Source organism: Onychostoma macrolepis, chromosome 13, assembly GCF_012432095.1.
Source record: "Onychostoma macrolepis isolate SWU-2019 chromosome 13, ASM1243209v1, whole genome shotgun sequence".
In the NCBI taxonomy this organism is placed as follows: Eukaryota; Metazoa; Chordata; class Actinopteri; order Cypriniformes; family Cyprinidae; genus Onychostoma; species Onychostoma macrolepis.
Window position 1 is genome coordinate 24839732 of NC_081167.1, and position 26166 is coordinate 24865897.

The 26166-nt window shown below is 35.5% G+C and overlaps 1 protein-coding gene and 1 long non-coding RNA gene across 7 annotated transcripts in view; one reads left to right on the top strand and one right to left on the bottom strand.

Annotated features, from left to right (window-relative positions):
- zgc:171482 (zinc finger protein) overlaps positions 1–26166 on the bottom strand; it is a 107668-nt gene that overhangs the window by 72011 nt on the left and 9491 nt on the right. For all 6 annotated transcript variants that reach the window (XR_009274004.1, XR_009274002.1, XR_009274003.1 and 3 more), the window contains exon 2: positions 8147–8251. Coding sequence is in view for 3 of the 6 variants with exons in the window: in XM_058796404.1 (XP_058652387.1) it covers positions 8147–8251 (105 nt within the window). In the remaining 3 variants the exon portion in view is untranslated. The remainder of the gene's footprint in view (positions 1–8146; positions 8252–26166) is intronic.
- LOC131552553 (uncharacterized) lies at positions 8157–18103 on the top strand. The gene is made up of 3 exons (XR_009274006.1): positions 8157–8281; positions 16489–16675; positions 17051–18103. It is a non-coding gene; the product is annotated as an uncharacterized LOC131552553 (long non-coding RNA).

Genomic DNA, 26166 nt, shown 5'->3' on the forward strand with positions numbered 1-26166 from the left:
ACTTGCATCAGCTGACTCTCAGTTATACCTATACCTCTATACCTATAGGGATATGACACCTATCTAAGCATCCATGTATAAGGTCTTTCAGTATTATCAGCAGTTTTCGCATTGCTCAATAGCTAATTAAAGTTCGGCAGGCAAAACACCATCATCCCCAGAGGTGGACAGTAACGAAGTAAATTAACTTGAGTATTGTACTTAAGTAGGCTTTTTGAGTATCTGTACTTTACTTGAGTATTATTTTTTCTGGAAACTTGCGACTTAAACTTCACTACATTTGAAAGACAAATATCGTAATTTTTACTCAACTACATTTATATCAAGGTCCCCAAGTCGAAAGTCGTTATTGTCAGGTGTGGACGGAGAGGCAGACACAAGGTTAGTGGAAGTACTTTTCTTAATTTATTTCCTTTCCACAAACTTAACTCAAACTCAAAGGATTTCAAACAAAACATAAACGACGATCTAAGAGATCGGTAAACATAGACTGTGAGTCCAACACCCAGGCTTTTCCTCTTCCTAGGAGACAGGTCGGTCATGAAGGCGTACGGCACAGGAGGTCCTGGAATACCATGAGGTGAGTAGAAGGTAAGTAGCTTGCGACCTCGAGACCAGCCAACGAGAGAATGTGGTGAGTGACTGATATAGTGGCTGGTAAGTGATGACAGGTGGTAATTAGTATTCTGGTGATTGTGAGCGGGTGCAGGTGGTTGGTGTGGAAGAAGTTGTGGGTGGATCCGTGACAGTTATATGTAGCAGTTTCTCCTGTGATTTTATTTGCAGTAAAATCACAGTATCCACAAATTTACTATTATCTCACTATAGTAGGCTAACCATAATTATGCTATTTGTAGTAAAACTTCAGTAACCACAAAATTCATTATATTCATTAAATTCATATAGTTTAATTTAAACTATGGCAATACAAATGGTAGGCTAATATATCCGTCAAAAATGGCTGCTACACTTTACAATATATATATATATATATATATATATATATATATAAAACTTAGGCCTACTGGTAAATTACTGCTAAAAACTGGTCTGGGAAGTATATAAATCTGAACATTATTTTATTGTCAAAACACTGCACATAAATACATATATTTTTTGCAAACAAATGATCAATAAGTAGGCTAAATGATTATACAGGTTCAAAATGTTTTACTTCATTTTTTTTTTTTACAACTTTAGAATCTAAACTGGGAATTGATAAGAATTGAAATCAATAAGCAGAATCAGAATCGGAATGGATAAAATTCAAACAATGTCCAACCATAGCCACATGTTGTGAAGTTCACTGATTTCTGAGCATTTTCTGAACACTGATCACTTGATGGCAAAATTCAAATAGACAGTTTTTTGGTGCAACCTGCACACCCATGGCCATACTGAGAGAGTAAAGACTAAAGATTTGTTTTCTTTTCAATGTTTGCTTTGTTTGCCTAAAATAAACCATATCATAGACTTCAGTATCTCTTTGAAAAAGAACTTTGCAACTTATAAACAAGTTTTAAAATGAATTCAATGTAGTTGTAGGAGATAATCAAAATAAAGATGATTATCTTCATTCAGTTGTTCCATTTCAGTAGGTTTTGTAACATAAAAGCTCTTAATTCCAAAGATAATACAAGCTAATAAGTTTATTCAGTAGGTTGCATTTGTGGTATAAGTTATTGTAAGTATACAACAATGTGAGAATAAAACAATGCATTTACTTTTTACTTTTGATACTTTAGTACTTTTAAAAACATGTACTTCCATACTTTTACTTAAGTAAAAATCTGTCTTACATCTTTCACTTGTAGTGGAGTAGTATTTGACCAGTAGTATCTGTACTTTCACTCAAGTAATGAAGTTGTGTACTTTGTCCGCCTCTGATCATCCCTAGGAATCGGGAATTTAGCGAGTGGAATTCGTTTCCACAATGGACGACCATGGTGCAAACAGTATCATTTCTGCTGTGGAGCAGCTCCAAGAGAAATGGTAAACGGTTGTTGTTCAGTTGAAGTCGTCTGCTCCGAAACCTTGGCTGCTGACATGCTGCTGCGCAGCTTTTCAGCCAATTACTTCGCAGGCAACATTTGTTCACGAAGGTCATGAAACTGATATCGGACATGCTTCTGAGGCAGCTTAACGGTTCAAAGATATAGGAAAAATAGGACGAGCTTTGTTGATAACTAAGCAGTTATTTATTTACTTAATACTATTACTCGCTAGAAATAACTTCAGACACCATCTTTATTTTGCTCAACCACACAGGATTGTGGGTATCAAGGCAGCGAAGGATACATCTATTCTGACTTTAAATATCGACCAAATGAAGGTATCTCAGAAGGCCGGAAGTAAGGCTAACATTGGATTCGACCTGTCTTGATGCCTTCCTTCCACGAAATGTGTCTTCCAAAGGCAGCATTTTCCAGTTCGGATGTAGCCATCAGTTCAGCGTTGATTCTGCTACGGTATCAGACATGCTTGTTCTGTCTAGTCGTATTGGAAACCAGGGGTGGGAGAAAAAATCGATTCACCTAACTATCACAATTCTTTTTAAATCTATTTAAAAATCGATTGGTTTACCTCAGAATCGATTTTTATTTCATTATTTTATTTTTCCTAAGAGGTGGTGGGGAGAAGTTAGCGCTTTGTAATTCCAACAGAGGGTGAAATGTATAGGTGTGTTCGACTTGGAGCAGCAAGACGCGCAGACGATCAGTGTATGACATCAAATACCGCGAGAGCGATTCGAAAGAATCTTCACGTTTTGAATCCCAACTGCCGGGTAAACATGACTAAACATGACTGAAACAATATGCAAAGTAACTTAGCACTTTATTTTATTTCAGAAAGTATTTTTTTTCTACTCATTTTGTTGAACATTTGACTATTATATTCGTGTGCAAGTTCAGGGTTTTGGTTCAAGGTACTTTAAATATACACTGTGTATGTGTATGCTCCTGAAATACAAGTTTAGAAAGATGTGATGCATTGTTTTTGTTAATATGACTCTTCATATACAGTCTATTTTAAGGGTATAATCAACTATTTTCCATTGTCTAGTCTTTAATAAACAAACAAAAATCACAATAAATTGTAATATCGAATCGCAATAGTGACTGCTAAGATGTGTGTGTGTGTGTGTTTTAATTGTGACAGTCTGTATATTAAGTGTAACATTCAACTTTTTCCCATGGTCTAGAGTTAAAAACAAAAAACAAAAATCGCAACACATAGTAATATCGAATCGCAATACTTGTAGAATCAAAATTCCTAAAAAAATCTCAATACATATCGTATCGGCACCCAAGTATTGTGATAGTATTGAATCGGGAGGTAGGTGTATCGTCCCATCCCTGTTAGAAACATGCTTGTTCTTAAGCTCTTGGTTGGATTGGAAACATGCTTGTTGCTACAGCTTATGTGGGTTTTGCCAAAATTTGTTTTGGTCATTGGTAAGGGCAACATTCTTGTTGCTAAAGGCTTTGAGATTTTGCTATCAGTTCGTGTTGGGGGATATCAGCATATGGTTTTGTTTTGGGGGGTTATCGCTGCTATCCCTGCTCTCATCCATGCTGCATGGGTGCACAGGGAGTTTTTGCCCAGAACAGAACCATACTGCCAATCCAAATTGTATGCTAATTGTCAATCATCTTTGACGATAGTGGTCTTGACAGAAACGGCACATTAAGTCCTATTTTAAATGCCTTTTTTTCTTAGAGTGTAGATGGATAGGTTACCTATTTTTTCTACCAGGGATGTTCAAAACTAGATAACAAAATTGAATAGTCAATGAATGACTAGTCACATAATCTAATAAAACTATGCTTCCTTGCTTTAAACCAACCAAGAAGTTGGTTTAAAATGATTTTCTGTTGCTCTTTTTGTTATTTTCAGTTTAATTTATTATTATACTTATAGAAATGAGTACATATAGAAATGTACTTCTAAGAAATGAACTGTCCTTCAGTCTTTAAGGAATGTGTATTAGTTTAATTTAATCTAAAACATAATTTAACAATTTAGAAAATCTTTAATTAAATGAACTGCAATGAACCATCGGTTATTAAAAGCACTGGCATCTGCAGAATGTTAATAAGCTTTGGATAATACACAATAGATTTCTAATGTCATTTAAAAAGCAATAAATCCCCATTTAAAACCAAAATATCCTCCTATGTCATCTATGATTGTTTGAAATTTGTTGTTGAATTTATCTCAAAAGTAATGACATTTAACAGTGAAGGGAATTAATTTTAAGATGAAACTTCCCTGGTAGGTTTTAGTGTGCTGACAGTCAGTCAGAATGCTGAATCCCTCTCCAAAATATAGTCTCGAAATGTATCCCCTTCAAAGCACCACGGCTGAAATATTAAAGCTCTATATTTTATATCACTCTCATATATAAATAACGCAAAGCAGCCCTTTCCACAGATATCCCAAATATACTGTATCTGCCACAGTATAAACCGCATACCGTAGCAAGATTTCTACTTGTGGACTCCCACAGTATGAGTGTGTTAAAGACTCTGATAGACTTGGAGGAGAGTGAAGGCACAGCTGGGCTCAGGGTGAGTTGAGTGAAACAGAGCGAGAGGGAGAGAGAGAGAGAGAGAGGAGAGTCTCTGTTGTCTCTGAAGCAGTCAGACTGGATTACACTGGTCCAGTGAAGAGCTCAGTGCTGAGAGCGGATGAAAGAGGCCACTGATACACTCAGAATGAGCTAAAGACCAGACACTGAGGGAGAGAGAGTGAGAGGGGCAACATTTGGTCTGGGAAAGATTTGATGGTTTATGAGGAGACTGAACAAATAATACAGCTATTAACAATGTTGAGTTATTTGAACGATTTGAATTTTGCTGTGTCAGTAGTGCAGAGCAGTATGACAGAACAGTATGTACATTTTGCGATAAAAATGTGTCTGAATGTGGTTGAGATTGTGCTGTACCGTTCATAACGGCAAACTTTTTGATGACAAGGAGCTAAAATGATGATCTCTTTGCAGTATAATGTTAACTATACAATTTCATATAAAAATGAATACTGTGTGAGAAAATAAATAAGCCGCATATTACATCTATTTGGCTTATATCCTGTCAATTACCGATGCCAAAGCAAATGATTAAAATATTTCCTGAATAGTATTTACCTTGTGTTTAAATTGACAGCATATATTCTCCCTAGTCACTATTTAAGTAATGTTAGATGTATAAATGTCTATTTGGATACACTTTATTTTAAGGTATCATTTTTACAGTGTAACGTTGTTTACATATGTGATACTCTCCAAAATGGCACTATAGGGTGACGCGGAGGAGATGAATTGTTGAATAAAATGGTTATTTTTGTTTTCTTTGCGTACAAAAAGTATTCTCGTAGCTTCGTAACATTACAGTTGAACCACTGATGTCACATGGATTATTTTAACGATCTCCTTGCTACGTTTATGAACCTTGATCGTGTAAGGATCCTTCCTGTCTATGGGAGGGTCAGAGAATCGGAAAATTACGCTGAAAATTAGCTCTCGGAATGCATCAAAAATAGCTTAATTTGTGTTCCGAAGATGAGCGAAGGTGTTACAGGTTTGGAACAAGATGAAGGTGAGTAATTAAGGACATACTTTTCATTTTTGGGTGAACTATCCCTTTAAGTTAACATGTTACACTAATTTGCGATCCTAAAAATATGTTTTGTAAAAAAAAAAAAAGGATGTATTGTTATATTAGGGAGTAATTGTTATATTATTATTATATTAGGGAGGAATTTATTCAATATTTTTTATCGACATAATTAAGTGAAAAGCAGCATGTCTTGACAAAAATGTCTTGATTTTTTTAAATTTGAGTATTGTTATGAATATCTGAATATCTTCTGTCACTGAATCTTCTATCTTCTTGTTGATATAAGATTTTGGTCACATGGCGCACCAATAATGCCATGTTTTTTTTTGTTTTTTTAATTATTATTTTTAAGATTTATTTTTTGGTGTTTTTGCTTTTATTTAGATTGGACAGTTAGTTCACAGGAAGTGAAGTGGGAGAGAGATAGGTGAGCGGGGCCGGGAAAGGTCCACAAGCTGGGACTCTGAAGCACAACGCTTTTTTATTTTTTTATATTAGTTTTTTCAGATAGACAGGGAAACCAGGTGAATGCTGAAATAAACAAGTTAAGTAGAATGAAGAAATGAACAGGACAAAAAATACGGAGTGATATGAAGAAGACAGAAGTGTCCAGTGTGGACAGTGAAGGGCAGCTGACAGGTAACACGGTTTCTCTCAGGACTGAGATGAGACAATAAATAAGCTTATATACCAAGCTTTTAGTATATGTCCGTTAGCTATCCATCAGATTATCAGCAATGCGCACACACTCGCATGCAGCATGAGAAATTGAAAGAGGAAAAGGCTCCGAGATATCCAAAAGTCCATTAAAGTTGCTCTGATAGGTAGAGAGAGTTTGTGTGGTTCAGTCCCAGGGGAACGACTCTAATGCGTGCTGTGGTGAGGCAGACTCATGTTATCACACAGAACATCTCTATCTGTCTCTCTGTTTTTCTCTCATTCTCTCCCTTTCCTTCTCTTCACCTCTCCAGGGAAATGGCCGGTTGATTCGGGCCTGAAATGAACTGGTCACAGTGACGAGTTCATCGACTTGGAGTTTCCTTGAGGACACAGCAGTTTTCTGAATACTTGGGACAAATTTGTTTTATTATTTGTCATCTGAGGTGTATAGTGTAGAGGGATGATATATCAGATTTTATTTTTATTATTAACATTATTTAAAAAAAAATCTAAATGAATTAACAATGTGAATATTGTGATTGGCCAATAAGTTAACATTAGGCCAGTTTCACATTGCTGAATTGATTCCTAAATGAATGAGTCTCATGAATTGGCTCTTTTTAGTAAATAAGAAAAAAATATATTTAGATTTTTTAAATGTATACATTTTATTTAAATGTACATTTTTTTTAAATATATAAATTTATGATTTATTATCCCATACTGATCACTACAGATTTCCGAGTTGTCCATTTCAATGAATAATTCAATTCAATTCAATGAAATTGTACCTTCAAAATATTTCCCCATGTATCATTTCTCATATATTAATATGATAAAACTATTATTATTATCATTATTATTATTATTGTTATAATACAATATGTTCATTAGAAAATGTGTTAATATAATTATTAATAATAGCAAAAGTAAATAAAGGTCTTATTTGATAAATGTTAAAAAATTGTTTTTAATTAATATAAAAAATATGTTATGAATATCAAAATTTCTTCTGTATATTTTCATATATTGAAATGCCTTGTTAAAAAATGTGTAGATAGATATTTCATTTTATGTGATATATTTGGCCATATTACATATCCAAGATATTAAATATATATTTTTTAATTTAGTGAAAAGCATTGCGTAAAATACTTCTTGTTTATTTTGAAGTAAATAAAACTGATTTTACTTGGATTATTAAAGCATTTTCAGCTGCTTGAAATGACAGCTCCTATGACTGTCAAAAAATAACCATTTTAAGCCATTTGAGCGAAAATATATAGTTATATTTAAATGGATACAAGTAAATCCAGCCTTCGTTCACGTGTAATTCAGGACATCAGCCTCACGCTGTGACATCCGAGAGCATTTATTCAAGATGAGGGATTGCAGGGATCAATGACAGAAGAGCTAAAGTGTTACCGTAACACTGAATATAGCTCACTGGCTTCTCTTCGTAAACCAATCTGGCCAAACGATCCTGTTGAACAGACACGTTCCCTCAGCTACACTGATTTTGTGCAAAGGAGTTTGTCCTCATTAGCGTGCTCATTAATCTAGTGATTGCGTACTCTGTGGTCTCAGGAACTGTGCGTGAGAGATGTAAATAATGCAGGAGGATGATTATTTAATGGTCAATCATTGGGTTACTTATGAAGGGGTTGTGGGTCTGAGGAAAGGTGCACTGCATTACAACTTTAAAAGAAGCAACTGAAAGATACATGAGAGAAGCATTTAGGTTACAAATGATTATTACATCCCTGATGATCAATTGATGAGGCCTGCTTTTAACGTAATGTGTGTCACTGCTCTCTCTCTCTCTGTGTAGGTGTGTGTGTGTGTGTGTGTGTGTGTGCGCTAACCTCATAGTGTGCCACGCGCTGGGACTCGGAGATCAGCTGAGCGTTGCAGATGTTACAGTAGCTCTCCGTGAAGAGTCCTTCATCACCAGCTCCGGCAGACTTCATCTGATCAAACACACACACACATAAAGAACGGTGAGACTCACAGAGCTCCTTTTTATCGCATTTATTTTGAGTTTAGAATGATTTGACTTATTTTCAAGTCAAGTCAATGTTGGTTTATTGTCATTTTTCTGCAGTACAAGGACACATTATTTTTCTCAAAGATGTAACATAAGACCTTGCATTGCAACAGCATGTGACAAATTACATAAATATGGCAATGGAAACAGACTGTGCTCTCACTGCTGCTGGTCTTACATAGTCAGGCAAGTGTGATTGGTTGTTTTTGAGCGGTTTTGGCTACTGGTTAGTTGGTCAGTCTATAAGACCAGTTGACCGACCAGCTAAATTTGGTTGAGTTTTTTTTTTTTTTTGTCTCTCCCCAAAATTCCTTATTTTCTATGGAAAGCATTTTCTAACCATCCTGCAACCTCATATTTGTTATAGTTTAATGTTAACACATTGCTTAGTTATTGATTCTCTTAATAATTTTCCGTAATTTTTGAGACAGCGCTCCCACTGCTTTCACTGTTGAGGCGCTGTTACACAACTTCTGAAAGTGTACTGATTCTCTCGATCAGAACATGTGAAGAAGCAGAAACAAGCGATTTCATATGATTAAACAGCACATAAATTCAAACTGGCTAACATTACTGAATGAAATGTAGACTGAGGAAGTGGTATTTGACTGTAGCTGCGTTTCCATTACCCTTCAATTTGCACAAATTGAAATTGCGAATTGAAAATACGCCCAATGGAAACACGTAAATTTTGCAAACATTTTTTAACGTTTTTGCGCTCGCATGAGGTGGTTTTTCAGGGTATTCGAAAAAGGACTATTTCACAAAACTGCAATCGAAGCAGTTTTGGCACATTTACAGATCACCCGGTGTACATAAAAGTCAAATGATCATACTATAACCCCCAAGAAACACCTCATATACACTGTTAGACATTTCTGTAATTTCCACAGTTATTTACTGTATATCACCCAGTGTAATACTGCAAATTTCCTTTACAGTAAATAACTGTAATACCCTTTGCATCATGGGAATTTTCTGTGACGTCAGACCCCACATACAGAGACTTACTGTATTTTTTAAAATTGCTGTATACTACTGTAATGGTCTCTTTGGCGCCATCATACTGAGGTCGTTTTATTTTCCTCATTTCTTACATTTGGATTGACACAATTTGCCCTGCACCGTGTCTACAACACCGCAGCAGCTTGGGACTGACTACAGGATGTGTTACATCGCTTCTAATGATTGCAAAATCTGCTTGTACTTCGTGTCAGAAACTGCGCGAGCGCTTGGAGTGCATCTGCATGTCAGAAATATACCGGGGCATCACTTTACTGTCCGCATCCACTGTAGATAGTATATATAATGGGTTCTATATTGTTGTCGGGCAGCGCTGCGGGTTTTTCCCGGGGATGAACCCGCCAGAGTGGAAGAGCTCCGGAGGACATCTACGCTGTGTGTCGATGCACCTTACGAGAGAATAAGACCAGCAAGCAAGGTAAAAATATATGTATGTTTGTCTGTGTGTTTGTGTCAGATTTTTGCACACCAGTTTAACCCATAGTAACATTTACTCGTCAACATGGCGGTTACAGAACATGGTAAACTGCGCTGTCGTTTCAAACGACTTTTGTCAGCTTATTGAATTAAGTTACCGAATTAAAATTGTTTTTAACGAGCAACGTTTATCTTATATTAACATTAGGTTAACTAATGTGAAATTTAGTTCAGGTGTTAGTAGTTAATGTTGGCCAGTAGCCTGAGAAAATAAAAGCATATGTTAGCTAGGTTAAACTAGTTTTATGGCTAGCTGCCTTTCTAGTTTTAGAATTAGTTTGTTATAGTTTTTAATGGAATTTAAGATTTACTGCTTTTATTTGTATTTGTGTTTTAAAGGCAACTGCAATGAAGCATCAAGAAAGACATGAGCAGGCCAGCCACCCTGAGACTGATAATTCATGGCAAGAGAACAACTATGGTTTTGAGAGATTTGTGTATTCTGTATGAGGTTTGCCTTTTAAAAAAGTGTGCTATTTCTACTTCTTGTTTTTCAGAGAAGACATTTCTGTCAAAGTGGATGGTGAGCAAAGATGGTGGCCACGTTTTGAAGCAGCACCTGGGTTTTGCAGATGGCTATGTATTCTTTGGCTGCTTGTCTTTTTTTCCCCATTATGTTTCTGTTGCCTAAAGATTCTTTGTAAGGATGAATCCAGAGGACACAACATAATGCACTGCAAAACGTCCTAAGACATGAGAAATGGTGAAGATGCACTGTTCCAGCATTGGAAGTCTGTATTTTTAAGTGTTATCCATGCAATGTTTTAAATAAAGAATTTGATATTTTGTAATTATTGTGTCTGTTTTAATTGAATGCCAGTAGTACCTATGTAGAGTAAAAATAAAATGAATTCTATATACAAATTATAAAATCTAATGAAATCTATATTAAAATGAATGAAGTACAGTAGTATACTGATAAATCAAAAACAGTTTTCTACTGTAAATCTTAATTACAGTAACTTACTGGCAACAGTGTTGCCAGTAAGTTATTGTAAAAACCCTTTGAAATGTCTAACAGTGTATGTGGCCACTATCAAGTATAAGGGGCTTTCCTTGCCATGGTTGACCATCGATTTACGATGGTGTCGCTTTTTCGTCACTTCTTGGATAACCCCTTATTTATACTGCACACGCCTGCTGCGCATTAAGGCTCCGACACGCTGCTTCTTTAAAGATAGATGCCTGCGTCTCCTTCAATTAAAAATAATGACTAGTGCAGTGGTTGTGATATACGTAAACCTACCAACATTAATCATCATGACTTATCGCGAGAGGAAAAAATTTTAGTCACATAACATCATTTAATGGAAACGCTGTCATTTTGCAATAGTTTCATTTATCATAGCTGTCATTTATAAAATATTGTGTAAGTTTTGCACAAATCTGTAATGGAAACGCACCTTGTGTAAGCTTTGTGGGTATTGATAGAAGTGACCTACTGTATTCCATCTGTGATTTGATCATCATTCTGAATCCGATCTGGGCATAGTGTTTGACAAAAACTAATACTCAATATTTAAAATCATTAAACATCGTTTTAATATTATTATATAATATTTCTGGGATTGCTTTATCCATGAATGATACATGTGATGCTGTATTAGAATTTAGCTTAGGTTGTTTCTAATATATGCTGCATAACTTTTAGGAAAACCATTGCAGTGGGAACATGACTATGACACCTTAAAATGTTGTCTATGCAGCTCACTATGTTTGGGAACAAAGCTGAAGTTTGCAGTTTCGTATTCTTTCCACTGAGGTAGAAAGTTATTTTTACTGTGCTCTTAGAAAAGGTGTGAATGTTTGTCAGTCCTTGGCACAGGTTACTGTTTGCAAAGAGCTATGCAATGTGTAAAGTGACCTGCTTTTCTCAAGGTCACACATACACTGAGAATGTGACCAACAGTATGGAAACATGGGATGATTTTACTCCCACTCTTTTATTAAAGAGAACAACAGATTTTGATTGATGGTTGAAAAGATATTTCACATCCCATTGTTCCTGTACATTGATGTTTCCTTTCAAAGCCCATGAGTCAGATGAAGAATTGGCATTTAGCATTAATCACAGAAGAAAACTAGGCTCAGGATTCCTCAAAAATGAATAAGATATTCAAAGAAACCACCCATCAAACCAAATCCTCGATGTATAATTGAAAAGCAAAGCGTCGTAAGACTTCAACATCGCTCTTTCGCCATCTGTGAGTAAGGGTGATTCTGATGTGCAAAATCAATAATTCAGTGTTGCACTTGTGAAATTCAACTGTGGTTTAATCTTGATTCTTGAAGAGCCTGCATACAGAGCTGAGGAGTTCAGGTGCAGTTAGTGTGCAAGGTCTGATGGGTACACATCAACCTTGACAGCATGTGTCACACCAATGACTCAGAGCGCCCAAGAATCTCCGATGAAGGCCAAAATAATCTGGCTCTGAAGGAACACGGAGTACACAATCAGATATCAGATTGTCCTTATCATGGCAGCTGAGAACATACTGGACCTTCTCTACAGTATACTGTTGAATTTATACAGACTGTCATTGTTTGATTGCTTGTATGGAGCTGATCAACAGTGTCTTACCTGTGGAAAGTTTTGAAGATATTCAGGTGCACAAAATAGTTATAACAGTATTTCAACATAAAACCCTATATGTTAGATGTGCTGGTATAGCATTTCACTATGCTACAATTAAGTACAAATTTTTAAGGATGCACCGATAGCAAAATTCTGCCTCATACTGGTAAATGCTAACTATTTTTGGATGATATTATATTCTACAGTATTTTGTCAAATGAATGAGAAAAAAAAAGTGTTACCCAATCATTTTTATTACAGCATTATAATGTGCAGTATGAAAAATGGACATTGATTTTAATATTTACCTTTTACAGTGTTTTTAAAGGTTAACTTTGAGTGTTAGAAGACAGTGAATATAATCTAAATATAAAACTAGAGAAAAGCATGCACAATTAAATATGTAACATTTGTCAGTATTTGATATGAATTAATTTTGAGCATGTTAATTTCCTATATTTTTACATTTAATTAATTGATATGGTACCAATAGTTTGTGCATCACTGAAATTTTGTTGCAAATTGATTTTTGTGTAATTTCGAATAAAAACAGCAGTCGAATTTCATCAAATGGAGAAGAGCATAATAACCGGACATATATGCAGACTCCTGAATACAGTTATTATTGTTAACTAAAAGTTAAACTATTAAAAACATTTTTGTTAACTGAAATAAAGCTAAAATAAAATAAAATATAAATATTAAATGCAAACTTAGCTAAAAAAACTAAAAAAAAATTGTCTGAAATAAGTTTAAGTAGAAGCACTAAAGTTACTACTGGAAATAAATAAAAACTAAAATGGAAATATAAAAAACACAAATATTAATATTTATAAAGAACAAAAAAAAAATAATAGAAAAGACAAAAGCACATAACAAAATAATAAAATATTAAGCTAAAATTTAAAAGGAAACTGAAAATAAAAAACCTAATGCAAAATATTAATATAAAAAGCTAGTTTAAAATATTAATATTGTGTGTGTGTGTGTGTGTGTGTCTGTGTATAATATATTATATATTAAAATAAAACTGATCCAGACAACCATGCATCCTCCACAACCTACAGCAGCACTAGGAATCAGCCTGCAAGCTAGGTAAAATCCCATGCAAACTGCATTCAGAACCAATTTTGTAAGCACCATTACCTGATTTGCATAATTCCTTTAGTTTATCTGGTGCTAAAACAATGCTGACAATGTGTGCAAATAAACAACATTATCAGCAAGCACAATTCATTCTTATTGAATTCCCCCCTCAAGAGTGTTGTTTGAGGCACTTAGTAGCAACTGAATGAGATAAAAATTTCATTTTAGTCTCTGATTTCGGATTCACCTGTCCCTAAACATCACAAAAAGAACATAATATGACTGGTCCCTTTACAAGTCTATTTCTTTCTACTCCTATGAAAATGATCCTGTGGCATAATAAAGTTAATTTCTGATTCACTCTGCAGTCTCATTAAAGACTTCTTTCTATCTGAGCACCGAAAACAAGGCCCTCCGTGTGCATTCAGACACAAAACCTGTTTCACACAATTCAATTTTCTGTGATTATAATTGTTTGGTGACACATCAGTGATCTCTCACAGCACCTCGATGATAGTCTAATTTAATATGCTCGAGTTTTTATTTCCGTAGAACGACACAGAACACTTTAAAGTGTTCAGGCAGATGTTTTTCTCTTAGGGAAAGTCTTCAAAGTGCACTTATCTTTGCCTTTCTTTCAAGGACATGACCACAAAACGAATTAATTCTACACATCTTTGTGACTGAGTTTGCTTAAGTTGTGGGATACGACTGTAAGCTATTACACTATTATAATAATGTGATTTGAGATATTAATAAGGAAGACTTCTAACTATATACATATTAAACTGTCACATTATTTTCACATTACTTTCACATAGTTGCAATATTCCTTTTCTTGAGATGAGCCTTAACCAGTTTGTTAACTATATGAGAGTCGAAGAATCTACAGCACTGCTGCGTTCCACTTCTTAGTTTCCTATGTAGTGAATCAATAGCCTATATCATGAACACGGACACAGCACTAGACAGTTATTTCATCTACTAAACAGTGAGACATTGATGACTCAGTTTCCTGCAACAAGATTGTGAACTAGGGATCTGATTGAGACACACCAGTTATAAAGAGCAAAACCTTGTCACCACAATGCTAGAAGTGTCTGAGCAGGATGGTGTGCTATTCAGTATCAGGTATAGGGTGGATTAGTAAAATTTATTAGGTAGCAAACAGGATGCAGCATTATGTCATTTTTAACCTGAAAAGACAGACAGACAGATAGATAGAGGCCATCCAAGATGTAGATGAGTTTGTTTTGTCATTGGAAAAGATTTGGAGAAATTTAGCATTTACTGTAAATCTCACTTACTTACAAATGGATCCTCTGCAGTGAATGGGTGCCGTCAGAATGAGAGTCTTAACAGCTGATAAAATCATCACAATAATCAAGTAATCAACACGACTCCAGTCCACCAATTAGCATCTTGAGAAGCGAAAAGCTGGCCATCTTGGATGGCCTGAGGCTGAGTATATTTTCAGCAATTTTTCATTTTTGGGTGAACTATTCCTTTAAGCAAATACTGTATGTTGATCCTCACACAGTCAGTAGAAAACATTTCTTTTGCTGCCCTGCAAGCACTCCTATTTTTTTATCTAGTTAGTAAATCACCTCACAATCTCATGACCACATAGCCACAAATAGAAAACCCTCACAAAACAGCCCACAAGATGTCTCTTTCCAGACTGCGTCCACATTTGCGTGCGTAAGTGTAAACGTACCACACAGGGATGCGTGATTTTGATTCGTGCTGATTCCCATCTGTGGGATGTGGCGTTCTTCTCTAAAGCACTTCGCTCATGAAAGTCCTCCTCTTCATCATACCTCCTCCTCCCATCTGCCTCCTGCTCTCCTGACAGCTGGATGTGACTTTGTGGAGGTCATTCTATCATGACAGACATGCTGATGTTGTCCTGTTTCTTTCACAGCCCATGTGGTGAACCACCAGCAGCTTCATATTCCTCCCCTACAGCTCTCTCTCTCTCGCTCCTTTCCTCTCACCCCATGCAACTGTCAGACAGAGGACTAACACACTTGTTTTCTTGATGAAGCATGGTGCTCTACAGGGGGAAAAGGCAGTGATGGATGATGGGAGAAAGGCACGGAGGAAAAATGGGCCGCCCTTCCTTTGTGGATGCAAAAGTTCATGCATCGCTTTAATCACAACTAAGGTATTCAAAGAGCATTCGCTCTTCAAAAGACCATGTAGGTCCAACAAAGTATGAAGAGAGTTTCATTTATCTTCACTGCAGGTGGGCTTCAGCAGCTTTTTAACCACCTGGTCATGTTTGGGACCAGGTTACGGTCAGGTTTTAATATTTAACTTTGGATTTTGATTCCTAATTAGTCCATTCTATCATAAAGTTTGTAGAATTTTTCTATAAACTTGATAAAAATTTGTCTGTGAAAGTGTTTTTATCAAATGTTTTGTTGATACATCAAATGTTGCACATCAGTTTTTCAGTTTATTTTACTATACACTCTTGTAGTATTTATTAATATTTTGAATGAGGTTAAATTTTTATATTTTTACTATGAATTTTTAATATAATTTATTTATGTGGTTTTGTTATTGTTATTATTATAATTATTATTATTTTTATTTTTATTTTTAATAATGCTTTTAGCTTTATTTTTATTTGCGATTTAGTCATTTCAGTACTTCAACTTCAACTTATTTTATTTTGGCTAGTTGCCAAATCAACATTTCTATTTTTCATTGAATATTTTGAATTTAAACGTTTCATCTAAAAATATTGTATTTTATTTCAGCTTTATTTAATTAACGAAAACACTTTTTTAATTGTTTTTAGTTAACAGTAACAACCCTGTTACTAATTAATGAAATACACAATATTATACAGGTAATTAATATTTAATAATATTCACTTATATTACAAAATGCAATTTTTTGCAATGCAATCAAACTTTAAGGAAAACACTTGTTACTATTTTGTAGAACATCACTGAACACTTTTTGCTGTTCTTGTTTCATTTACACAGCTTTAACCAGCAGATGTTCTCAGTATGCAGATTACCGAGTGCTTTGCAACTGATAATTTTGCAAATGACTCTGGAGCCGCAGGACAAAGACTTGCTCACAATGCTGATTGGTTGATACCAACACAAGAACACCTTCACTAACGATCATCCGGAAATGTGACATTTAAGGCAGCAGACACGAAAAAATGTAAGTCACTTTAGAGTATATTTTTATATATTTTTAGAATAAATAAATTTGCACTTTACATGTTGATATAGAAAAAAAAAAAAAAAAAAATGACAATACTCGGCTCATGTAGCACGTGTTGCAGGTTCAGTATATTACAATGCATAATAATATTATGATTTGATCACTTTAAACAAAACTGCGAAGACAGAGTCAATCTGTGGTTTCAGTTTGTCTGGCACTGTTTGCTTAAGTCCAGTACTGCTTATCAGGCAGGCAGCTTTGACGTCTTCATTAATTGAATTGTAGGAAATAAAATGAATAAACACAAAAATGCCAATACAAGGATCTGAAGTATTGAAAAAAGTGTCATGATATATGATTGTGTCTCCTTAGCCCTCATGAGTGACCTTCAGAGCTGAACAAGAGAACAGCACAGACATCTGCTGGCTCAGTAAATGAGCTGAAGTTCTCCACCACATGATATCATTAGGCCTCTTTAAATAAATGTGCTTATACGCTCTAGAATGGCAATTACAAATACCATCGTGAAACAGAATGTAATGCACCATGTGCTGCCATATGTGTCAAATGATGCAAAGCATCATAAAGCACTGTTTTGTGCCTAATATAGAGAGGATTATTTGATTGTCAGCTGCAGTGAAGAAATACACATTGACAGTCGTTCTGAACGCTTTCCATGTAATCTGATAATCAGCACTATTACATGCTTTAGTGCTCCAACTGTACGTACTGGGGTTACAGTATCAAAGATCATAGGGTTTTTTTCTCACAGCGTCCCATATCCACCCAGCAGAACGTCAGTCTCTGGGGGGGAAAGACTCTGATATGAAGGTAGAGAAACGTGTATGTAAATGAAATTAATTTTGGCAGGCTTGAAAGCCTCAGGCTCCCACGACTGGCACCGAATCCCACAGCCTCTTCAAAGCGTCCCTAAAAAGTTGATGAGAACTTTTTTTTCCACCCATCCACCAGCACGAGGGAAGCATTAAAAATACATCAGCTAAAAGACGAAAGAGATCTGGGCCTCGGTTCTCCCTTCGCGATCTCTTCCCCCACCAACCCCACAGAGAAGAGCAGCAGAAATCTCTTCATCTGCTTCGCTTTCTTGTCGCAATTAGGAACATTTCCTGTCCGATTCCGTCCCACAGGTTGACTGGCTGCTGATTAAAACATCAGGAAGAGGGGTTCTCCCTTTTGCAATGACTTTAAATGACGTGCTGTATTGCTGCAAACACCGTCGGCCTGTTTCCATCACTCGTGTGTGGTAAAATAACAATCATGAATGAAAGCAGCTCCACTAATGTGCCATGGCAAGTATGTGAGGTATTTATCTTCCACACACCCTCGCTTCAGAATAAATGAGGAGAGACAGAAACACAAGCAGTGTTTTATATATCGCTCAATCCCTACAGTCATTTCATTGGCTGAGGGCAAAGAAATTTGTGAAAAATTGCTTATTTATTCTTGATCATGAAAAATATTATATATTAAAAATGTATTTTAAATTTCATAAAATTGTCACATTTCTCTTTCTTTGTATTTTCATTTAACCTTAATTCCAAACATTAAGTACTTGTAATTAGATGATATTACATTTTAAAATGCTTGTAATCAGACTACAGTTACTTTTTCATAAGTTTTTTATTTACATTTTAGCAGTGAAATGAGACATCATCATAGATTCATAAATGTAGAGCCATATGTGCTACATGGTGGTCTTCATCATATGTTATTGGCTTATGCATTTTTTTTTAATTTTTATAGAGGCTTGTGCATGCTTTAATTTTATTATAACTTATCAAGGAAACACACTAGGTTCATAAAACGCAATTTGTTTTCCCCTGAAATTAGCTAACTCTATCAAAAAGCAGTGACATTTAAATTTCAGAGCCGCAAATACGATGCACTGACCCACCTGCTCATTAAGACTGTTTGAAAATGCCACCTAGCCAGTGAGCTAATATAGATTATTCCCTCTCACTATTTGCATAGTCAGATACAGCACTGTATTAACTGAGGACTCCAGCGAGCAGTGAGCTACTGTATGCTTCCATTTCAGAGGGTAATGGACCAGAACATTAGCGTCATAAGCTCATTTACAGACTACAGGCGGTCCCAGAAGAACGCCTCAGATGGACAGAAACATCAAGTCCCCAAAACACATAAACTGCATTCATTACCTCAAAAATACACATGCATGGGAAATGTGCTGTGTCGTGTTCATTAATAATTATATATGGGCTAAAGATGCAGTGAACTGACACAGTAAATCATGCCCCCTGACCCGAATATACATTTAGTAAAAAAAACTAAACAAAAAACAATTGTACAGAATTTAACGAATGTGGATCCATAAAGATTCTTTTGAGGAAAAAGGAATATTTGGACAAAAGAAATGCAATTCCATTGCCAAATTATGTGATACATTTATCCCAATAATAAACGTACAACAATTCTCGCAAAAGATGTGTTTACATAGACTTTTAAGGAATTATTATTTTTGGACCTACATGAATTCAATCAAATACATGACAAATTAACAAACTGGCTATATATTAAATAACAATATTGAAAATAAATAGAACAATTTATTAAAAAAACCCATTAAAAATGCACAAATGTGATTTGAATAAATAGTATTTGGTAATACTTTTTGGTAACAAGGTGTAATTAGTTCATGCATTAACTAACATTAACAATGAGCAATATATAACATTTATTACCCTTTTGTTAATCTTAGTTAAAATTGTTCGTGTTCACTTTGCTCAACAGTGCATTAACTAATGTTAACTATGGAAGCTTGTTTTAGCCACGAGAATAAAAAAAAAAAATTGGATTTTTTATATCAAACTTTTTATATCACAATTCTTAATTTTTTCTTGCAATTGCAAGTTCATATCTGACTCACAGTTCCGATTTTTCAAAACAAAAAAATGAATTGCAAGATTGTAAGAACTCGGAATTGAGAGGAAAAGATTAAACACTTAAAAAAGAAAAGTCAGAATTGTACGATACAAACTCGCCGTTACCTTTATATATCCCATGGCAGAAATAATATTTCACAGTTAAAAAAATAAAAAATTCGATCTTAAAATGCATTAGTAAATTTTGAGATTTTTTTTTTTTTTGCTGTAGAAGTACTTGTAGAAGTACTTATTAACAGATAGTAGTTTACTAATGTTAACAAATAAAACTTTACTTTAAAATGTATTTGAACTAGTACTTTAAACTAGTCACTAGTGTTAGCTAGAGGTATGTGGTGGGCATTCTGGCACAATATTTCTGCCGTCGCATCATCCAGGTGGATGCTACACATTTGTGGTGGTTGAAGAGATTCCTCCTTCCATGTAAAGTGCTTTGAGTACCCAGAAAAAGCGCTATATGAATGTAACGAATTATTTAATTATGATTATAGTATTTAACTAGTATTTTAAGTGCATGTATAAATATAGTGTGCATGTAAATTATTATAGGCTATAAACATTATTACTTTTTTATAGTGTAAGTTAAATTATGTTCCATAAAACTGTGTAAACATAAATTGGAGCTAGAACATGAATTTAAATTGGACTGAAATAAAGCCCAAACTCAGAGAGGGACTTTGCCTCTTCATTTCAGAAGTCTCCCACACATCACTGCTACAGACAGTCTAAAGTCTTTGACCTTTGGGAGCATCCCACTGTCCTTACACCTGCCAAATTCATCACACCTATCAGTGGAAGCTCTCGGTGAGATTGGCCATTCCTAGCAGAGATGAGAGATGAGGATGGCACGGCAACAAAAGCCTCCAAGCTGGATGAACAACCCCCAACCGCAGAGCTACAGCATGTCAGTCCAAATAGGAATCAGAGCCCATGAGAAACACACTTTCAAACAGCTAGAGACACCAAAGAGCTAATGCCGCTTTGTTAAACTTGCGGCTTAATGTTTTGTGCAGGCTGTTAGTGTGTAGCACAGATATATTTTCCACGATCTCGTCCATTATTCAGTTTGTGTGCGAGCTATCGCACAAACACCTCTGCTCTCCAGGGTTTTTGGTTCATTTCACAATGCCCTGGATACGGTCTGGGGCTAAATGTGGGCTGCAGCTGATATCGGAGCTTCCAAGAAAAGCCTTTGAATAAATGCCTATTTACCCCACTTTCAAGATGACAGAGGATTAGCCCTGCTTCCTAAACCCTCTCTAGGAATGATAGGATGCACACATCCGCTGTATATTAGATACATGCTCTCAAACGATAACGCTGAAATCCTGTTTATTCATGTGTTTCCTAAAAGGAAGCCATTTACTTGCACTTTAGCCAAAGGGTTTGTTCATTAGATTCTGACATAATAATGTCATAATAATGACAGAGAAACAAGCTGAGAAAAACCGGAGGCAGGTGCTTCTGAGGGGGTCGTGAAACTTCTAGTTTATACAAATATTGATTTTCATATTCAACACTGACTTCTGTTGGACGCTCTAAAATGCCACGCTCTTTCTCTACCACACGCCTCTTGAGACGCAACCTTCAATCCTACGTGCAAGTCGATCTAAGCTGTTTCGCTATCTTCCACTGACTTAGCCACTGAATTAGACCATATTCCCTTAAAAATGCATCCTCTGAACCGGTCAGCAAAACCAAATGCTTAAAATGACTGACATGCAGAGACTGATTGGCTAAACAACAGCTTCCTGCTGTCTCTTTTTTGACAGGTGTGATATCTCAGGACACTTATTTATATTTATATTCCAGAAGAAAATCACAACACTTTTGACTGCACATTAAAATTCTTATATTATATGTGACTCTGGACCACAAAACCAGTCTTAAGTCACTGGTGTATATTTGTAGCAATAGCCAAAAATACACTGTATGGGTCAAAATTATAGATTTTAATTTTATGCCAAAAATCATTAGTATATTACGTAAAGATCATATTCCATGAAGATATTTTGTAAATTTACTACTGTAAATATATGAAAACGTCGTTTTTAATTAGTAATATGCATTGCTAAGAATTCATTTGGACAGCTTTAAAGGCGATTTTCTCAATATTTTGATGTTTTTGCAACCTCAGATTCCAGATTTTCAAATAGGTGTATCTCTGCCAATATGTCTGTCATATCCTAACAAACCATACATCAATGGAAAGCTTATTTATTCAGCTTTCAAATGATGTATAAATCTCAATTTCGGAAAAAAATTACACTTAAGACTGGTTTTGTGGTCCAGGGTCACATATGTGTTATGAATATGCTATCCTTTTGAGACTCCAGGAGCAGTCTTTATCCATCTCTGCTGTTATACAGTTCATATTCTGTGATATCTCCTGTGCTTTAAAATGCTCAGTTTAGTTTATGCACAATGACAGCTAAATGGTTTAGCTATTCAAAGTCACTGGGTCACATCATGCTTTTACAGGTATTAAATCAGAGATGTCCTTCCAACAAGTTTGTGCTCTCAAGTCTGTACTGATATTCATTTTTCATCATCTTCAATACAATTTTACTTTACTGACATTTATTCAGCAGCTGCTGATTTAGTTCATAAGAAGTATGTATATGTATATATGTGTGTGTGTGTGTGTGTATTTGTGTACATATTAGGGGTGGGCGATATGGAAAAAAATATCATATCACAATTCTTTTTAGAAATATCACGATTCACGATTTTATCACGATTCTTTGTCATGTTGGTTGTACTATTTTGCAAATTGTCTGAGCATTACAGCTAAACTAATTTCCCTATTATAAAGACAAAACCTTTCAAGGTAACAAAAAAAGAAAAAGAAAAGAATGGCAGGTATTTAGGCAAAAGTGGGAGAAGATAAAAATCTTTGTCACTGTTTTATCTTTTTTATTAAAAATAAGAACAAAGATACACACTACAAATACACATAATTTACAACTTAAACAAACAGTGCTTTATTTTCAGGTACAATAGGTGTATTTAGCAGGAGCATTCAAGAAATTGAATGAACAAATATAAAAATAAATAAACTATATAGACTGATTCCTAAAGCAACTGTATTAAAGTTTTTCAGTCAAGAGTAGCCAGTGATTTTTCTCTTTGCGTTTTGTTGTTTTATTAACATTAAAGGAATAGTTCACCCTAAAATAAAAATTCTGTCATCTGTCTGTCAATTCTGTCATAGTGTTTTATTTTTATACCATCATTTACTCAAAAGTTGTTTTAACCTGAGTGAGTTTCTTTCTGAGTGAAACTTTCTTCTGCTGAACATAAATGCTATTTTGAAGAACGTGGAAAACCAAACAGTTGCTGATCCACAGTGACTTCCATATGATTTTATCCTACTATCAAATTCAATGTGGACCAGCAGCTGTTTGGTTACCCACATTCTTCAAAACATCTTCTTTTGTGTTCAGCACAAGAAAGAAATTAATACAGGTTTGGGACAACATGTGAGTGAGTAAATAATGACAGAAGTTAAATTTTAGGGTGAACTATCCCTTTAATGACAGTCGACAGCATGTTTAGTTCTGTCCCTTTAAGACCTGCACGCATCTAATATACAGCCAGGTACGTATCCATTTTTCTCTCAACTGTTTACTTTCATTTTATACATAACCAACTGAGTCTATATGTAAATTTTGTGTGTTTTGACAGTATTAGCGCAAAAGATAACTTAGTTCAGTAATCAGGCGCTGTTTGACGGGTTTTAGTGTGCAAGTTTCTGTTGTATGCGCTCAGAAAAAGTGGACTTCAGACCAGCGCGAATGAAACATTTAACCGGGAAGGCTTGTATGCAAAATAAATAATGTACTTTTGCGATCGCGAATAAGTGCAGTGTCCTGTCAGAGTAACTCTACTGCTGTATGTCGTGTTGTACAGTATGTAGAGTCAGAGGTGCCAGAACTGTAATTGATCGAATGTGCGCTGTAGCACGACACTAACGTCACGAATCCGGTCTATGAACTTCCATTCACTCACCACCAGAGGTCACTCGCTCACCACATTGACTCTCAGACCATACATCACACTGGACTGCATTTCCTATCATCCATTGCACTGATGACACATACACAGCTGATTGCACTGATTGCACTTACACAGCTGAATGCTCTGATCACACAGCTATCACGCAATCACACACCCTATATAAACCATGGACTTCCGTTCACAGTTTGCCGAGTATTGTTCTGTGTGTAGCACTCTCCAAGTGTTAGCTGCCTTACCAAGCCATTCTGTGTTTATGTTTAGCTCTGTGTTTAGTTCTGCATATATCCCTCTCCTAGCGATAGCTGCTTTACCGAGCCATTCTGTGTTTGTGTTTAGATCTGTGTTTATGCTTAGCTCTGTGTTTGTTTAGCTCTGTGTTTAGTTCTGCATATATCCATCTCCTAGCGATAGCTGCTTTACCAAGCCTTTCTGTGTTTGTTTAGTCTTGTCTACTTAGTTGTCTTAGTCTTGCCTGTTTCCTCGTATTCTGATTTCTGCCATTGTACCTGGATTACCCCTCTCGTCTAGCCCCCTGGATATTGTTCACGATCGGAGACCACACCCGTTCACTTGAGTACTCTTCTGCCTTGTCCTCTATATACCTGTTTGCCATTTGTGTGACCCTGCAGGTTATGACCATGTCTCTGACTAATAAAGCTTTGCAATTGGATCCGCACGCCTCACATCTCGTTGACCCCGTTACAACTAAGATATTTCTTCCATCGTGGAGAGATTTTTATCGTTCATGATAAATATTAAATTATAATACTAAAGTATTAAATGAATACTTAATTATTAATTAATTAATATATATATGTGTGTGTGTATATATATATATATAACAAAATGTGTGTGTATATATATGCACATGTATTTGTACACAAATATATATATATATATATATATATATTTTTTTATTAAGTATTCATTTAATATTTTAGTATTATAATAACTGTATTAGTAAAATTAACCTGTATTAGTATTAAAATAAAATCACCTATATTAATATTATTCATAGTAATGATAAAAAAAACACATATATTATATTTTTATTTACTTATATTATATTTCTATTTTTTTTTTTTTAATGATTTTATGATATATGCAGTATAGGAAGTGCCTTTGCCTTTATTATTGTGGTTGTGTAATTTTAAGCATCTCAAACCTGTACCACACCAACTTTTTAAGAAACTGCTTTTATTTACATGCAAGATTTGGTCTTTGCCAGCTATTTTACAGCTCTTTAACCATCTTAGCTACTGCTTCCTGCATTGATTTTCATGCATAGCTGATAAAAAACAAGATGCGCACTGAATGTCATGGCGGCAAAGCGGCTCTGATGTGGCATTTTATCTATGCAGAACCAAAGCCTAAAACCTTTAACACTATACTTTTGCTGCCTTGCAAGAACTGGTATTTCATTCAGGAAGTGCAAACTATTCACTTTTTGTATTATCTGCCTGGTACAGGCTTTGAGAGATGACAAATAATAACAACGGTCAGTTATTGTTAGGGATTTATCTTAATTAGTATTAAAGCAAGAGCATGTTTTATTCATACAGCCATCCTTAAAGAACAATTGCGGCCACTCCTTTTCACACATACTGTACTTTGTCCTTTACATCAGGCTGTTATTTTAGAATGACCTTACACACGTCTTAATTGAACGTGCTATAATACTAAATGTCATGAGAATATGGCCTCAGTCAGCAATAAGACCAAAAATAGCTGAGAAGCAATAACTGCAGAGATGCATTTCAGTAAAAATGTCATTTTCTGTTCTTTGCTGAAGCACCTTGCCATGTCCTTGTTTGCAAATCTGTCAATCACAGTTTTTCATTTTCCCCTCCTCATTTCACACCATAAAGCCAAATATATGACTGCCAGATGCCTGTAAAGAAAAACCACAGTCATGTGCGCCACTTCCTGCAGGGCATTTTGTGAATTTGCATTTCCCTTCTATGTAATTCTTGGAAAGGCATGTGGGGATGAACCAGTTATGCCTACAGGATACCAGCATATGAGGACAGATTCCATGATGTAGCGAGAGCAGAAAGACTGCGTCTCCTGCCGAGGCGCTGGCGCATCGGGCTCCTTGTGTGCCAGGAAGCATGGAGCGGCCCTGAAGCTCCATGTCATTGGCTTTGGCACCTCCATGGTTACCCTTACTTGTACCTGGGTTAAAGAGATAATTCACCTACAAATGACAATTCTGTTATCATTTACTCACTCTCATGTCCTTCCAAACCCATAGAAATTGCTTTCTTTCCTGGAATACAAGTCATATGCTCAAGGAACACCCAAAAATGTACTTAAAATTGATTCACCCTCAGGCAATCCAAAATGTAGATGAGTTTGTTTCTTTATGGTAATAGATTTGGAGAAATTTAGCATGACATCACTTTCTCACCAATAGATCCTCTGCAGTGAATGGGCGCTGTCAGAATGAGAGTCCAAACAGCTGATAAAAACATCACAATAATCATAATCTACATGACTTCAGCCCATCAATTAACGTCTTGTGAAGTGAAAAGCTGTGTGTTT